General features: G+C 35.1%; 3 protein-coding genes across 6 annotated transcripts in view; 1 reads left to right on the forward strand and 2 right to left on the reverse strand.

Annotated features, from left to right (window-relative positions):
- The window catches only part of LOC131001633 (uncharacterized), a 465,975-nt gene that overhangs the window by 341,322 nt on the left and 107,496 nt on the right, over nucleotides 1–17,157 (reverse strand). The window lies entirely within an intron of this gene.
- LOC131001564 (MLO-like protein 4) overlaps nucleotides 4,784–17,157 on the forward strand; it is a 182,515-nt gene continuing 170,141 nt past the window's right edge. Inside the window, exons 1-16 of one of the 4 annotated variants that reach the window (XM_057928032.1) lie at nucleotides 4,784–4,884; nucleotides 5,006–5,412; nucleotides 5,635–5,692; nucleotides 5,793–6,028; nucleotides 6,576–6,692; nucleotides 6,782–6,860; nucleotides 6,933–7,039; nucleotides 7,514–7,588; nucleotides 7,896–7,981; nucleotides 8,924–8,973; nucleotides 9,179–9,282; nucleotides 9,384–9,554; nucleotides 9,655–9,690; nucleotides 9,796–9,863; nucleotides 9,945–10,005; nucleotides 10,091–10,679. In XM_057928032.1, coding sequence (XP_057784015.1) covers nucleotides 5,293–5,412; nucleotides 5,635–5,692; nucleotides 5,793–6,028; nucleotides 6,576–6,692; nucleotides 6,782–6,860; nucleotides 6,933–7,039; nucleotides 7,514–7,588; nucleotides 7,896–7,981; nucleotides 8,924–8,973; nucleotides 9,179–9,282; nucleotides 9,384–9,554; nucleotides 9,655–9,690; nucleotides 9,796–9,863; nucleotides 9,945–10,005; nucleotides 10,091–10,396 — 1,674 coding nt within the window. In that variant the 5' untranslated portion in view covers nucleotides 4,784–4,884; nucleotides 5,006–5,292 and the 3' untranslated portion in view covers nucleotides 10,397–10,679. Of the gene's footprint in view, nucleotides 4,885–4,918; nucleotides 5,413–5,634; nucleotides 5,693–5,792; nucleotides 6,029–6,575; nucleotides 6,693–6,781; nucleotides 6,861–6,932; nucleotides 7,040–7,513; nucleotides 7,589–7,895; nucleotides 7,982–8,923; nucleotides 8,974–9,178; nucleotides 9,283–9,383; nucleotides 9,555–9,654; nucleotides 9,691–9,795; nucleotides 9,864–9,944; nucleotides 10,006–10,090; nucleotides 10,680–17,157 lie in introns of those variants that run through there. The other 3 variants (XR_009093970.1, XM_057928031.1, XM_057928033.1) reach the window with 3 other exon arrangements.
- LOC130998156 (uncharacterized) lies at nucleotides 16,239–16,775 on the reverse strand. The gene has a single exon (XM_057923589.1). The coding sequence runs from the start codon at nucleotides 16,773–16,775 to the stop codon at nucleotides 16,239–16,241; it is 537 nt and encodes a 178-aa protein (XP_057779572.1).

Genomic DNA, 17,157 nt, shown 5'->3' on the forward strand with positions numbered 1-17,157 from the left:
TTCATTAGTGTATGCTGCATTGTTCATCAGTATATACTACCTTGTTCATCAGTATATATGTCTTATTCATTACCAATTTTTTAAATTTTATTTTTCATCAGTATATACATCTTGTTCGTTAGATATACGTCTTGTTCATAAGTATATATGTCTTATTCATTGTACTCAGTGTCTCACGAAAAATAGGGGGTCTCACTGGAGCGCGCCCCTATATATATATGTATATATTTTAGTACTGTATATATTTCAGTAGAAATTTTGTATAAGTTATTGAGGTGGTCTCCTGTACACCCGGGTGTACCGTACACCCGGATGTAAATGACACTAACACTAACACTATCTTGGAATGACATTAACACTATTTTATTTTACAAATGACACTATCATGTTATATAAGTAACACTATCTTGCTCGAAATGATACTAATACTAAATGACACTATCATGTTATCGAAATGACACTAATACCCTAGGTGTACCGTACACTCGAGTGTACAGGAGATTTTGTGTAAGTTATTTTAATACGATGTGTATATATTATATCATCTTTAATTTTATCATATATTTTTTTTAATTTGAACGAAATTAAAATTCAGGGTAAATTTCGAAATGGGCTAAAGTTTATGTATTTATATTACAACTTTATATAGTTGAAAAAATACCAAAATTCACTAATAGTTTGAGGATTTACAATCAATTAACGCCTAAAAAAAATATGTTGTTAAATGCAAATTAGTAAAAAATAATTAAAAGTTCCAAAAACTCTTTCAAGACTTATAGAAAATTTGAAAGAAAAATATCTAGATATTTTGGTGAAAATTTTAAATAAATAATAACAATCATTAGATAAAAAGTTTTTGTCAAGATCCTCGTCATTTATTTGATTAGCCTCCAATTATAAGATGGTATCATCTTCATTTAATGTTATTATCGTTATTAGAACTATTTTATAAAATAATATAAGTAATTTATAGAATTTTATAATCTAAACATAATATTTTAAAAAAATATAATTTGTTTCACTATTTTAATTAAGTAGGTATCACCGTGCATCACACAGGTGAAATACTAGTTAGAAATCAATATTCAATGCTAATTTATGCCACCAAATCGGCATGTAGTAAATATCGCAGATTAGAAGGAAGGTAAAATCGAAAACATTAAGGACCTTAAATAGTACTCTTACTTCTTGAAAAACTCTAACTGCTTGATAAACCCTAACAACTCTTTATCTGTGGGTCCTCTACCTGCCGATCCACTTGACCGCCGATGATTCGGATCCAGATCTTATTTGTAAAAAATGTTTTTTACAAAGAAAATGAAAAAAAAAATCAAATGTTACATTTATAAAATAATTATAAGTTAATTGATAGATATAAAAAGAAAATAATTTTACAAACAAAATGGAAAAAGAAGAAGATAATTGATGTAAATTTAATTGAAACGTAATTGAAAAAATAATATTAACGACCGATTATTCGGTCGTTAATAAATAAAATAAATAAATAAATAAATTAACATAAATAAAAATAATTTTAATGACCGAAAAATTCGGTCTTTAAAAAAATAATTAATTTTTTTATTTAAAAATATTAAAAAAAATAAAAAAAATAATATTAACGACCGAATTATTCGGTCGTTAAAAAAATTTCATATTTTAAAAAAAAAATTAAAAAAAATAAAAAAAATATATATTAACGACCGAATTTTCGGTCGTTAAAATTAAAAAAATAATTAAAATATAAAAAAATATTTTTTACGACCAAAAATTCGGTCGTTAAGAAAAATAAAATATTAAAATATTAAATAAAATTAGCGACAGAATTTTCGATCGTTAAAAAATAAAAAATAAAATCGATCGTGAAACGATCGTAAATCGGTCGTTAAGGCCGCAAAATTAACGACCGAAATTTTCGGTGGTTAAACGCATGTTTTCTTGTAGTGATATACTCTTTTGTTGAGTGCATTAAGAGACCAACGTGCGCGAGAAAACCAATAATATCTATGTTTTGGCATAGATGAGAAATATAATCTTTTATTGAGCGCCTAAGAATACCAACACGTGAAAAAACCAATATCATACATATTTTGTCAAACTTGAGGGTCATAATCATTCATTCAACGCTTAATAACACCAATATTTAATTTAAAATATTGTTTATTTAGCTTCAAATAGCAAAGATAGCTCATAGAGATCTTGTAACAAAGATTCTAGTCTGAAGGCAACTACGTACTCCCTTCGTCCCAATAATGAAGGCACACTTTTCTTATTGGGTTGTCCCAATAATAAAGACACACTTCTAAATAAGAAAATAATTAGGGCTTAAAAAATCTAATTAATTTCACCTTAATTACGATATAAATATGTTACAAAAAACCCTAATTTCTAAACACATCTCTCACACTCTTCACCTCCCTCCTTTTCTCCTTCCCCGTCTCGGCCAAGTTGCCGCTAGCGAGCCACGGCCACTGCCGAGCACCCCTCGCCTCTCCGACCACCGAAAACCCGTTGCCCCTCCGGCGAGCCTCCGACCACTCGCACACACACTAACGAGGGCAGAGGGCCGAGCCCTAGCCCTGCCGAACACCCTTCTTTCTCTCTGATTCTCCGCCCTCTTCGAGCACCCATGCCCTTCCTCTCCCAAAAACCTAGATCCTCAAGTTCCCCTTCAAGATTCTGCCCCCAATTTCAAAACCCTCAATTTCTGGGTTCGATTTGAGAGAGGAAGATGGTGGCGGATTTGGTTCTGGGGTATCAGGAGGCCTGTCGACTGGAGTTTTAGGAGGCGCGGCGGATCTGGTTCTGGGGCGGCGGAGGCGTCGCTCGAGATACGTGCGCGTCTATGGTCCGACGGAGCTGTTCGATTTGATTTTTCTTTGACGGGCGACGGGGGAAAGCGATTTCAAGGTCTGCTTTTCTGGGTTCGATTTTTGGCGGCATAGCAGAGGGAAGAAAAAGAGTGGTAGTGGTCGGCGGTGGCGGTGGTCGAAATTCTGAATTTTTAAAATTAAAAAAACAATCTAAAATATAAAATAAAAGTAAATAAATTCAATAAACAAAAGCTAATCAACTGCACTAATGATGTGGGCCACAACACTTTATCACCTAAACTATCTCTCCTTAATCTCCTGAAAACTATCTATCATATGATGGATCTCATTCTTCATTCGCAATACGATTAATTATCATTATAAAAACTACTTTTTAAGTGGGATCATTTCTCCACTCACAATACAATAATCATTTTTATTAAAACTCGTGTCGTTTATTATTAGGATTATTTTTTGTGAACGGAGGGAGTATCTTTTCTGCCTTTTTATAATTATTATTATTTTTTTAATTTTTTTAACATTCAGTTTAAATATATTTAGTTAAATTTTTTATATTATATTTATAAATATAATAATTAAATTAGTATCAATTTTATATAAATTTAGAATATAAAAATATTTTTTGTGCATTGCACTGGTACTGGTCAATACTAGTTAATATAATGACAATGTTATAACTATTTGAACAATATATTGCGTTGCATTGTCAAATGGGATACTCTGTCCCAAATATAGTGTGTACCACTGTGTAGCACACTTAATTTTTTTTATAATTTTTAATTATTTATTATTCAATTTTAATTTATTATGCTTTAATATAATATAACAATAATTAATAAGGGTTCACTCATCCAATTAGGATTTATAATTATTTTTTTATATTTATTTGAATTAATAATAGATTATTTGGGTTTATTAATTCAAAGTTAGGATATATAATTTTTGAAATTCTAATTTTTAGTGATAAATATTAATTAGACTTTATAATATAATAATAATTTTATTTTTATAAAAAATAATTATAAAATAAAAAAATTAAGAATGATATAGACTACATGGGACAAATGATCCCATTGGTTGCGGCGTAGGTATAACTTATGAAAGATTAAAATAGAAAGAAAGAAGTCATGGACATTGCCAAATTCAATATATTTTTATCTCCAAATATCAACTTTAATGCTGGCTTTTAGTACACAACCTACCGCCGGCCTCAGGGGCGTAGCCGGGGGGGCTAGAGCCCCCCCCCAAATTTTGAAAAAAAAAATTTATTTTATTTTTTATAATATGTCTAAAAATGTTGTTATTATTGTTATTATATTTGTATTTTAGTAAAAAATGTCTAAAATGTATTGAATGCCCCAAAAAAAAATTTAGTAAATGTTGAACTATATTATCTATGAAAATGTTATTATTATTATTATATTTGTATTTTAGTAACAAATGCCTAAATGTATTGAATGCCCCCAAAAAAAATTTTAGTAAATGTTTTGAACTATATTATCTATGAAAATGCTGTTATTATTATTATTATTATTATTATTATTATTATATTTGTATTTTAGTAAAAAATGTCTAAAATGTATTGAATGCCTCCAAAAAAAAATTTAGTAAATGTTGAACTATATTATCTATGAAAATGTTATTATTATTATTATATTTGTATTTTAGTAACAAATGCCTAAATGTATTGAATGCCCCCAAAAAAAATTTTAGTAAATGTTTTGAACTATATTATCTATGAAAATGTTGTTATTATTATTATTATTATATTTGTATTTTAATAAAAAAATGTCTAAAATGTATTGAATGCCCCCAAAAAAAAATTAGTAAATGTTTTGAACTATATTATCTATGAAAATGTTGTTATTATTATTATTATATTTGCATTTTAGTAAAAAATGTCTAAAATGTATTGAATGCCCCCCAAAAAAAAATTCCTGGCTCCGCCACTGGCCGGCCTGGTCAAGAAATAGATGGAGTCGTGCAGTGTAGCAATAATTTAATGGATAAAAATAATTGTGGCAGATGAATTGATTTCCCACACGTTACAAGAGTAAGTAAAGTTAGCTGAGGTAAAAACTCGGCATTCAATGCTAGAGCTAATGCATTCAAAGTTCAAACCATCAATTTTCCACATCATGATTCATCCATCTTCATACAATTTCACTGTGCAGATTTTGATTAAATTTGGTGGTAACCAACCTTGATGAGAAAGGGCCCATTTTGCATTGTGCTCCCCTATTTTACAACACTCCATGCAGCCAATTTTGAATGCTGAAGGCGTCATGGCCTCAACTTCGGTGAACCAAGTCGACATAAAAACAAATCAATTATGATTCCATAAATGGCTTCGTCTAATCGCCCAATTATTGAAAACCCTTTTGGGAAGATTCTCTTTTTCGGAACCCATTTTGCAGAAACTCTGTAAAAGATTCAACCTTTATTTTTTATTGATTGTGCGATGAAAAGTAGGGAGGGACGATCTTTGGCAGCGACACCCAGCTGGGCCGTCGCCACCGTTATCTCCCTTTTGGTCATCATTGGCTTCTTGCTTCATGGAGGTTTGAAGAAGTTTGGGAAGGCTAGTATTGATTTTCTGACTCTTTTATGTGTGTGTTTGTGTGTGTAATGATGATGGATTTTGAAGTGCTCATGTTCAAGGTTTTCTATGTATTTGTGTGGTGCGTTTTTCATTATATAAATATTTGAAGTTTATGTTCAATGGTATGGTGTGAAAAAAGACATGGGTTCTTTAATTGTTAGTGACTTTTTAGTGTATTCTTGTGTGTGTTTTTTTGTGTAGTGGTTGGATAGGACTAAAAGGAAGCATCTTCTTGCTGCCCTGGACAAAATCAAAGAAGGTAAGAAGTAACTCTTCTATGGTTTATTTGTTGGTGGACTTTTTATGTTCTTGTCGAATTTCGAGTTTTGTTCATGAGCTGCTTCTTTGGTGTGAACCAGAGTTGATGGTATTTGGGCTCCTCTCACTGTTGATGGGTCACTGGATTGCTTTTGTGGCCAAAATTTGTGTCAAGCCGTCGGCATTGATGAGCAGCCGTTTCTATCCATGTTCTCCTACTAAAATTGCTGAAAATCAAGCTCTTGCTAGACATGCTGTTGTTTTTAGCTCCAATCATTTGAATTCCTCAATTTCGCGGTTGTTGTTGGAAGACCCAAATTATGATTATTGCCCTGAGGTATTTTTTTGCACGCTGTATAGATAGTTTCTTGTTTCATTTTCACCTTCTTATACTTTTCTTACATGAACCTGGATTTTAAGCGTGCTTGCTCGGCTGCTCTATGTGCTGTTAATAATTGGGTTTAGTGAATTCACCGCAATCATTTATCTCCCTTAATTGAAAATGTACAGCATGGTTTTCTGTGTTTTAAGGCTGTGCTCAGGCTGTCCTTCCCTTATTGAATGTTAGATTGAATGTGTCGTGCACCCTCAAATGAAGTCGACATCTTGTATTAATAGCATTCTGAATTTGAGCATTGGCTTCATACTCAAATTCCCATCTCTTGCTATATCAACTTACAAAAGAAGTGGCCATACAGAAAACTCACTATCTGATGCATCAGAGTAATATCTAAAATGAAGCCAAAATCATAATCAATATTTATGTTCAGATGAATGTTTCCAATCTCTAAATTCAAATTCCAACTAGTTAATGTAATAACTAAGGTTGTTTTTCTGGCTTCAATTTCGAAGGGAGGTGCTCAATATCTACCTCTTTCTCCCAGGATCGTGAACCATTCGCTTCATACGAGAGCCTCGAGCAGCTCCATCGGTTCTTGTTTGTTTTGGGCGTTACTCATGTCTCATATAGTTTCTTAGCCATTGCACTAGCCATGATCAAGGTCGGTATTTCATCTTCATAGTAACCTCCCACTGACTCTTGCTGCATTGCTTCAGCTAGCATGTTTTAAATTTGTTGTCTTGAATGCAGATCTATAGCTGGAGGACATGGGAAAACCATGCCAAAACATTGGCTCTTCGAGGCCTTCTAACTGTGGATACATCTGCAGGTAGTTGATATGGTCCTATTATATTTCGGGCAAATTTATTCTCATGAATTATTTCCTTGCAATATTATGCAGAATCTGAAGATATTGGAACAGATGGTGTGCCAATAAGGCGCCTATCAAGTTTCGTTTCTCATCACACATCCCATCCTTGGAGTCGGAACAGACTTCTTGTTTGGCTGGTATGCACATGTCAAGAGTCTCATAGATTTTACCATATGACTGCTTAGTTAAGATTCTGATGACGTGTTGGTCGAACTAGTTCACATAGAGTTGTCTCTAGATTTCTTTGCGATGTTGCTGAATAGTTACCTATCAAAGGTTTGTATCTAGTAACGACAAATATATTAACATGAGTTAGAGAGCAGCAAGGTCACTCTGCTATTTAGGACTTATCTTGTACATTAAATATCTTACCTTATTATCCTTAAATGTTGTTCAAGAGATTCAGTCGTTAGGAACTTTTACATAGATTTTGACATGAGTAATACCAAAGTCCAATTGGCGACTTTAGATACAGTTTGGTTTTGGTTTCACTACCTAATTGACTAATTCATGTGCTTTGCAACAAAATTCTGCATCATTATCCTGTTTGATTTGTGCATGTATGTGTGTGACATGGCACTTGAACATTTCATAAACCAGCTTCTGCTCAGCTTTGTTTCAGCCGCCAGTTCTGGAGTTCTATAAGCCAAGCTGACTATATGGCTCTGCGACTGGGCTTCATTACTGTAAGTTGTCTACTATGTACTCACTTGTTCGGATCCTATTGCTGATTGCATAACGTAGTTTGGATGAATTTGGAACTGAATGTTTGGTGTGAGAACCAATTATGTTTGCATGAATTGGTAGTGCTGACAGTAAGCTTTGTACCATAGAGGAGATAAATAGCCTATTGTGAGTTCTGACTATGATTTAAAAAAATTGCATAGCGGTAAAAATATCTCGGTGTATTGGTTTTTCATGGATCATATTTACAATAACTTTTTTGGGTGGACTATGATGCCGGCACACCTTTGTTTTTGTTTGCCTTTGCAGACCCATCAATTACCTTTCACTTATGACTTCCATAATTACATGCTTCGGAGCATGGAGGAAGAGTTTCGAGATATTGTTGGCATTAGGTATTAGAACATTCATTGGATACTATTATCTTTTATAAAAATCATTAGCCTGTTTCTAATGTATTACTCTACATGATTCTGTTGCATTTGTTCACAGGTTTGGGTTTGATTTACTACATGCATGATTTTTTTTTCACATGTAGGGGATAAGTAGTTGAACTGTGGAACATACTTTAATCTGTTTTTCCTCATATCGTTTATATTATCATATTTCAAGTTTGATATATGTATGTCTTGAGTTCCAATTGGGTTCTCATTCAACTTACTATTCCAATTTATTTCATCCCTCAAAGCGATTTATGTTGGGGAAGGAATTCAACCCTAGCTCCACATATGTTTGCTCATGTGTGCTAACATACTATAAACTGTAAGTGTACTATCTCGTTCACAAAAATAGAGAAGTGATTTCTATATAGTATATATAGGTTTCCAGTGGCATTTAAGCCTCATGTGTCAACTACTTGAATGCCTTCAATATTTATGCTTACCTTTCTTTAGATCAATTGACAGGTGATGCTCACTTTCCTCTCTTAAAGCTGTGTGTGTCTCTCTCTCTCTCTCAAAAAAAAAAAAAAAGGGACATTGTTAGGTAGGTTTGATCCTCTGGTGGAGGTGGTGGATTCTCGTCACAGGCTCCATATAAATTAGACACCGTATTGAAATCCATACTTAATACTTTTCTATAATATTCCCCTCTTTTCTGACCATAATTATGACAGAATCTTTCTCCCATTTTGTTTAATTTCTGTTAGGATAAAAAGTACCAAATTGTGCGACTCTGTGTGGTTATTTAATGGTTGAGCTGACAGTAAATTTCGTTTGTGAAGGTTTCTTTGAAAATGAATCTGTTTGATTTGTCTTATGCACTGAAGAAAGTAAAAGATTGCAATTTCAGCATTGACTAAATGAGAGTATCTAACATTTCTTCTTTATGTTTTGCAGTATCCCACTCTGGATTTTCGCTATTACCTGCATTGTTCTAGGATTTCATGGTAAGATCCATCCTCTTACCGAAAAGAATATTGTTTATGAATTTGTAGTTAAGCAATTTACACGTGTTCCTCTCTTAGTCGTTTGAATGCATATGTTGGCATTAGTTATTTCTTGTGACGACAAACAGCATAACATTGATTTGGGACATGGCATGTTTAATACACTCGGCAACTATATACGGCGCCATTATTGTGCAATTTCCAGTTCAATCGCAATCAATTCTGCTCTTCTGTTACTGCTCTAAGGTGTATTGTTATCTGGCATCAGGAACAAATATATACTTCTGGCTCTCTTTCCTTCCCACCATTGTAAGTTCACGACTTCTTTCTTTTTTTGGGGTTCTTTCCGAACCTTCAAGACCTATCGATTGCTTACATTTCGTTACATACATGACGTTATGCTTGAGCAGTTGATCCTTCTACTCGGTACGAAGCTACATCGCATAGTTGTAAAGCTGGCCGTTGAAATCATGGAGTCGAATCAGTGGACAGAACTCCGGATGTTCAATCTGAGGGACGAGCTCTTCTGGTTTGGCAACCCCAGGCTGCTTCTTCGGTTGATACAATTCGTATCGTTTCAGGTTACTCAATACATCTCTTTTTGTGACTCGGATTTAGATTCAAAAGAAAAGAAACAATCTCTGTAACATGTATCACCTATGTTGTTGTATTCTTTTGCAGAATGCATTCGAGATGACCACGTATCTATGGTCACTGGTAGGACTTCATTAATCTGATCATGTTTCCGATATCTAAGTTTAGAATGTGAATACAAAACTCGTTTGAATAGTAGAATTGAATTTGATTGTATTCTTTGATCAGTGGGAGATAAAGGCATCGTCGTGTTACACTGAAGATCGCACATTCTTAGTAATTCGGTTGACATTTGGGTAGGCTATCGCTTGCTATTCCACTCATCGTCTGTTCTGAAAAGATCGATATGCCTAAGGCGCAGGGGGTTATTTGTGCAGGGTGGTGTCCCAGATCTGGTGCAGCTTCATCACTTTCCCTCTGTATGTGATTGTAGCTCAGGTAGAGTTCACATGCCTCTTACATTACATCCATGCATTCTTCCCTCTGTATGTGTTATGACACGAGCTTCCTGGCTCGTTTGCAGATGGGGTCGAAGTTCAAGAGAACGATAGTATCTGAGAATATAAGGAAATCGCTCCATGGATGGCGGAGGAAGGTGAGGACTAGGCACGGTCCGGGTCCGGCTGCGCTGTCCTTGGAGGAGGGCGACTCGACTGGAAGCATGAAACGGAGCTCTGATGGGAATGGGTCGTTGAGGCGTGCTCGAGAGAATGAGGTGTCTACGTCGAACGAGGAGGAGCTTCAGGATTTGGTTCGTTCGGAAATTGAAACTGATGATGGTGATGAAGTAAGCGGCGAGGATCATCGCATTGTGAGTGAAGTGAGGTAGAGATTTTGATGTTGTATGTATGTAGAAGAAGATAGATGAATGAAAGCTCATGTTTAGGAAAAGCGGAGGGTTGGGGTATGAATTTGTAGGGTCCAGAAATGAATTGGGGCGACGAGCTTCACATCAGAATCAGAATCAGAAAAAGAAGAAGTTAATTTTCAGGGAATCATGAAGATTTTGTTATGATATGGTACAATCTAAATAGTGTGAACTTTGAAAATGGCTATTTTAAAATAATAATAATAAAAAATGTTTGAAAATTTTAAAATTTAATTATATTTATTATTTTACCTTTCACGACTAACACTATTTCTAATTATGAATTGAAGAACATTAACATACAAACTTACGTACCTTCACAAAAAATGACTAATTTTTAATTTTTTATATAAGTGGATAATATTTATTTTTACTATAGTTAAGTGGTCATTTTCATATGTTGACTCTAATAAATACTAGTATGTAATAGCAAAAACATATTCAAGCTACTGCAATGATTTTCTATCCTATATAATATGGCAATCCCATAAAATTTTATTCTTAATTTTTAAAATTTTAATTTTTATCCTCTTAATTTTAAATTTTATTTATAATAATTAATTACATTCAGACTATATTTATCCTTACTCTCTTCACTTTATGAAAATATATTTATTACAATTTTATTTTTGTATTATATATATATATAGGGGCGCGCTCCAGTGAGACCCCATAATTTTCGTGAAACACTAGGACAATGAATAAGACATATAATACTAATGAACAAAACGTATATCTAATGAACAAGATATATATACTGATGAAAAATAAAATTTAAAAAATTCGTAATGAATAAGACATATATACTGATGAACAGGGCCGTATATACTGATGAACAATGCAGTATATACTAATGAATAACAAAATTTAAAATATTCTGCTCCCTCCAGGATTCGAACCCTGCGAAAAAAAATCACCCTCCAGATACAATATCAGTCATAGGATTGATAAAATAAACGCACCAGATCGTGCCCTAGATCTCACTAAAATTAGGGGGTCTCATTGGAGCGGCCCCCTATATATATATATATATATATATATATATATATATATATATATATGATACATTGTAGGTTAATTAGTTTATGTGTGTGTATGTATATATATAACGAATGGTTCCAATGAGATCCCTCATATATGGTGAGATTTTAGATTGATTTGTAGATGATGATTTAATGTATCTAATGACTCATATTTATCTGGAAGGGGAAATATTTTACCTGGGTTCGAATCCTGAAAAGAGCAAAAATTTTACTAATTTTTTTAATATCGTTATTCAGCATTATATATTGTCTTATTCATCACCATGTATTGGATTATTCATTAGTCTCACATTTCATAAAAATAACAATTTCACTAGAACCTAACTCTTATACTTCATCCGTCCACGATATCGTTTCCACTTTATGAACGACATGGATTTTAAGAAAATGATGGATAGTGGTGAGTATTGTTGTGAGTGGAGTTTTAATCTCACTATTGTTGTGAGTGGAGTTTGTGGACCCTACTACAATAAATAAAAGTGAAAATGATATTGTGGACGGACCAAAATGACAATCGTGGACGGAGAAAGTATGAAATAGTTGGTGTCGAAAACTATTAAGTAGTTATTTAGTTATTTAAGTATGTTTGTAAATTTGTGGTTAAGTAGTTATTTATATAATTATTATTTTGAATTATTTTATAATAATATAAAATTTAAATTAATTAAATCTTGATTTTTTTATTCAAAAACACCCCCCCCCAACCCGTCCTCCTCTCCTCTCCCCTCCCATTCCCCACATCTCTACGACCAAATCACCGATTTGAGAATCTAAAAAAAAGGTCAGATTTGAAGGAAGAGGGAGATTGGGGATTTAGGGCTCGGCGGCAGCGACCTTCCGGTTGTCGGAAATCAAGCGAGAGAAATTTAGGGCTTAGGGTTCAGATTAATAGGGGCGGCGGCTTCACGCCGCTGTTTTGAGACAGAGAAATATGAGGGATAGGGGTTGCGGCTTGCTGTAGCTGCCGAATTTCAGGGGCGACGCGAAGGCGCATTCACCGAGCGGAGTCAATGGGTGGGGACTAGGGCTTTAGAGGGAGGCGGCGACACCTCTGCCGTCGCCAAGAGAGAAAGCGGCACGAGATGTCTGTGTCAGATGGAGAGTAAGGGGTGACCGGCGTGTCACCGGAGAAGAAAAAGAAGAGCGAGTCGGCGAGTTATGCGCCGAGTTTGTGTGTGCGTGTGATTTCTCAGCTGTGGAAGAAGGACAAATAGTGTTGAAGAAGGACAATTGTGTCAAAGTATTAGAATAGCTTAGTAGTCTATTTTCTGTTAAAGCTTATGTTAATGCTTTCGGTTTATAGCATAACAAAATGTGTTAGCTTGTTTAGCAAGGTAGTTAGCGTGTAACTTAATCTGTACAACTACTCTATAAATAGAGCTTAATACTGAAATGAATATTATGCTTTTCCTCACAAACTCTATGCTTAGTTCATAACTTCAACATGGTATCGAGCTGCTAATTTTTTTTTCTCTCGATCCTATCATCTCATTGCTTCCGCTTTCTCTCACAATCAACGGTTATCTTCATTCCAGTTATCATATCTTCTTCAAACACTACCAACTCCATCCTCAAATGCATTCAATTAGCCTGAAATTGGATCGATCCAACTATAGCTTCTGAAATTTCAAGTGCTCGCAACTACTAAAGCCTACGGTTTCGAAGATATCTTGCTTCACACCGAATCTCCGCCTCAGTTTTTGGAATCTACTTCAGCTGAAGCCTCACCAAATCTGGTGTATATCGCTTGGTTACGCCGTGATCAATTCATGTTCAGTTGGTTACTGTCTTCAATCACACCTCAAATGATGGGGTACATCGGCAGATGTACAACCGCAGCTCAAATTTGGTGTGCTTTTGAAACATTGTTTCATTCTCAGTCAAAGGCTCGAGCACTACGGCTGCGCAACCAACTTCAACTAATGAAGAAATGTGATGCAACTATCGATGAGTACATTCTCAAATTCAGATAAATCTCTGATCAGCTATTCAACATTGGCATGTCAATTTTTGAAGCAGATCTCATATCCTATATCCTACAAGGTCTAGGAGCCGAATTTGAGAGTGTTTTTGTACTGCTCTATTCTAGATATAATGATCTAACCCTCCATGAAGAGCAATTTGCATTGCAAACTCATGAGTTAAGGCTCCAAAATCAGGCTTATGTGCCAACTGCTATTGTGAGTCAAGATTTTCAACCACAAGCTAATGTTACTTATCAACAGGATTATAGTGGTTGTGGTGGAAAAAATGGCAGAGGATCTAGCAATCGTGGACGAGGAGGAGGCAGGTTTCCCAAAAACAACAAGCAAATTTGTCAACTCTGTGGAAAATCTAACCATGTAGCATATAAATGCTACAAAAAGTTTGATGTTAGCTTCATTGGACCAGAGATTCCTCCACCTTCTTCTACTCAGTCTCAAGCTAATATTGCTTTGAATATGTTCCTAATCTCTTTATGCAATAGAATACTTCTCCTCAGGTTGCTAGGTCTCCAAATCCACCAACTACTCAATCTACTTTCACAATAGCATCTACTACATCTCTACAAATCTCTGATTGGTACCTGGACTCTGGTGCCTCTGCTCATGTTACTCCTGATCTCAACAATCTCCACACTCAATCTTCCTACACTGGAAATGAAACCATCACAGTAGGTAATGCTCTAGACTTCCTATTACACACATTGGATCAACTATATTACCCTGCTGAAAATCCTAAAAAACTCTTACTCTTAACAATGTCTTGTTTGTTCCAAGTATTACCAAAAACTTTCTTAGCATATCTCAATTCACATATGATAATCATGTCTATCTTGAGTTTCACTCCTCTGCTTGTTTTGTCAATGACAACAACACTCATCAAACACTACTGGAAGGCAAACTTAAGAATGGACTCTATCATTTGGACTTCTCCAATCTGCCATCTACAAACTGCTTTGTAGCTCAGGCTTCCTCTAATGTCAAGCTATGGCACTATAGGTTAGGCCATTTTTGTAATAATGTTCTTAGTTCATCCCTTAAGGCTATGCATATGAATGTAAAACTTTCCAATTCCAGTTTCTGTAATGCCTGTGCCTTAGGCAAAATTCATGCTACTAGTTTTCCCTCTGTTGAAATAAAGACAACTGCACCATTTCAGCTCATTCACTCAGATGTTTGGGGTCCTAGTTCTACTATTTCACTTGATAGATACAAGTATTACATTCATTTTATTGATGATTACACTAGATTCACATGGATTTTCCCTTTAATTGCTAAATTAGAAGTTTTTTTCTGTGTTCAAAAGGTTCAATTTATTTGTTGAAAGACACTTTAATACCAAAATAAAATCTGTGCAGTCAGATTGGGGGGGGGGGGGGGGAGTATAGACCTCTTAAGTCCTATCTTGACAATCTAGTCATCATTTTTAGACATTACTGCCCACATACTCATCAACAAAATGGGGAATATGAAAGGAAACATAGACATATAGTTGAATTAGGCCTTACACTATTAGCTACAACCTCACTTTCTTACAAGTTGAATTAGGCCTTACTACTGCTGTGTATCTAATAAATAGAAGATTATGCTTTTCCTCACAACCTCTATGCTTAGTTCATAACTTCAACATGATTCAAACTCGGTGGGATGGAGAAAGAATAAATTTAGTTTGAATATTAAGATTTTCGACCAATTTCCATTATTGAAGTTAGACATTCAAATCTGACATTGAATTTTATCAAATTGAATAATATACATTATATAAATATAAAACACCCAAAATATGATTTGTTAACACTAAAAAGTGCGTTTTATCAACATCTAAAAAATTTGGCAAGGGAACACATAAGAAAAGTTCAACATCTATAGATATGAAATTTTATATACACCATACACATATACAAAGTTCAATATAGTCACATTTTTAGCTATAAATATTTATTTTCAATTAAAATGTATATATATGTGATAAATACAAATTAATATGCACAATATATTTTTAATTCGCCTATAATTACTATCCATATCAATGACTATTAAATAGCATTATATTGGGAACAAAAAGTAAAAAGGAACCTAAACCCGTGAAAACACAGAGAAGCGGACTAAGGGTCCTGGCCTCGTTAAAATCTTCTTAAAGAAAAGTCAGTTGGAAAAAACTTTAAGAAGGAAAAAGAGTGTCTGTCTAAAATACAACACGCAGAGAAAGTGAAAATAAAAAGGCCAAGCTTAGCAAGATGGAGCTTCAGGACTAGCCATCACCTAAATCTCGCCAAGGAGGCGTGAGCAATAACAACAAGAAAACTCCAGACGACCATCAGTTTTCCCGGCTGCTATACCCACCCCTCGCTAAATAAGCGAGCCAACAACCAAATTCAAGAAAAAATCGGCAGCAGTGAAGTGCCGAAAACTAACAAACCATGCCCGATTTGCAAACGCGGATGCGTTCTTAAGTGTAGCAGCAAAACAGACCAGCTATCAGCCTGCTCCTCGGTCAAGAACATGAGGAAATTGATGTTTCTCAACGCCGATAGGAAGGCTAAAGGGAAGCCATGATAGGCGAGCCACCCGTCGCGGAGCTTTCATATGAGCCCGACCTCTCGATACCCAGCCCCTAGCGCACCAGGTAACTGAAAAAAGCACAAAGAAACGCTCCATCGCCCCACACATGAAACCCATGCAATAGAATAACCCATGCACGAGCTAACTAATCCCCAAGTGACTATGAGTCGACATGTCCCGCCAAACCACAACTTTAATAAGGTCAATCTCATGTGGCTACCATCCTTCAGGCGTGTTCTGGTGAGCCATGATATCAACAACATGATTTTCTTCTCGAAAAATATGCGTGACTTGCAGGCGAAAGTCCTTTAAGAGCTCCAAAACCTTACGCCACGATGCCGCAAACCGCCAAGGGACCGAGGTGGAACGAGATTGCAAAAGATGCACAATATAGAAAAAGTCAGACTCAATCCACAAGTGTAACCGCCCTCTAGAGTAAGCAATTTGAACAACAAGAATGATGGCAAGGAGTTCGGCTTCAAAAGAAAAACCTACCCCACCAGTAAAGTGAAAACACCCACGAACCCAAGCCCAACTGTCCCTAAAGATGTCGCCGGGTGCAATATTGCTCGGAGCCCCCAAAGCAGACCCATCAGTGTTAACTTTAATCCAAGGAGCGACAAGAGGCCACCAATGCATGTTCACGACCTTAGGTGGAGGCGCCGCTCTAAGTGAGACTCCAATGGTGCGAAGGGAGGTGTAATCGGTCCAAGAATTATGCATATTTCCCAGCTTATGAACGCCAATATCCATTTCATTAAAAGCCACGTGGACAATATGAAGAAGACGCTTCAGATCAAATTTCTGATTATCAAAGATGCGTTTATTTCTAAGGCCCTAAATCGCCCACAACATATTAATAATACCCGCTTTCCAGAAGCAGCTAAGTTGCGAACTAAGTTTCCGATTCCAAACCTAAACCAGGAAAGAATGGATATCAATGGCATAATTACTACTTAACCCTTCTTAAATCTACTGCATAAGTCTCATTTCCAAATGAAAATTACTTTTATATATATATATATATATAGGGGTGAGCTACCGTAAGAGCACATCTTAAAATAAGAAATAAGAGCAATTTTTAATGAATAAATTTTATGTAGAACACGTATGAATTCGCTGTATAAATGTATGA

This window comes from Salvia miltiorrhiza, chromosome 8, assembly GCF_028751815.1.
Source record: "Salvia miltiorrhiza cultivar Shanhuang (shh) chromosome 8, IMPLAD_Smil_shh, whole genome shotgun sequence".
Lineage (NCBI taxonomy): Eukaryota > Viridiplantae > Streptophyta > Magnoliopsida > Lamiales > Lamiaceae > Salvia > Salvia miltiorrhiza.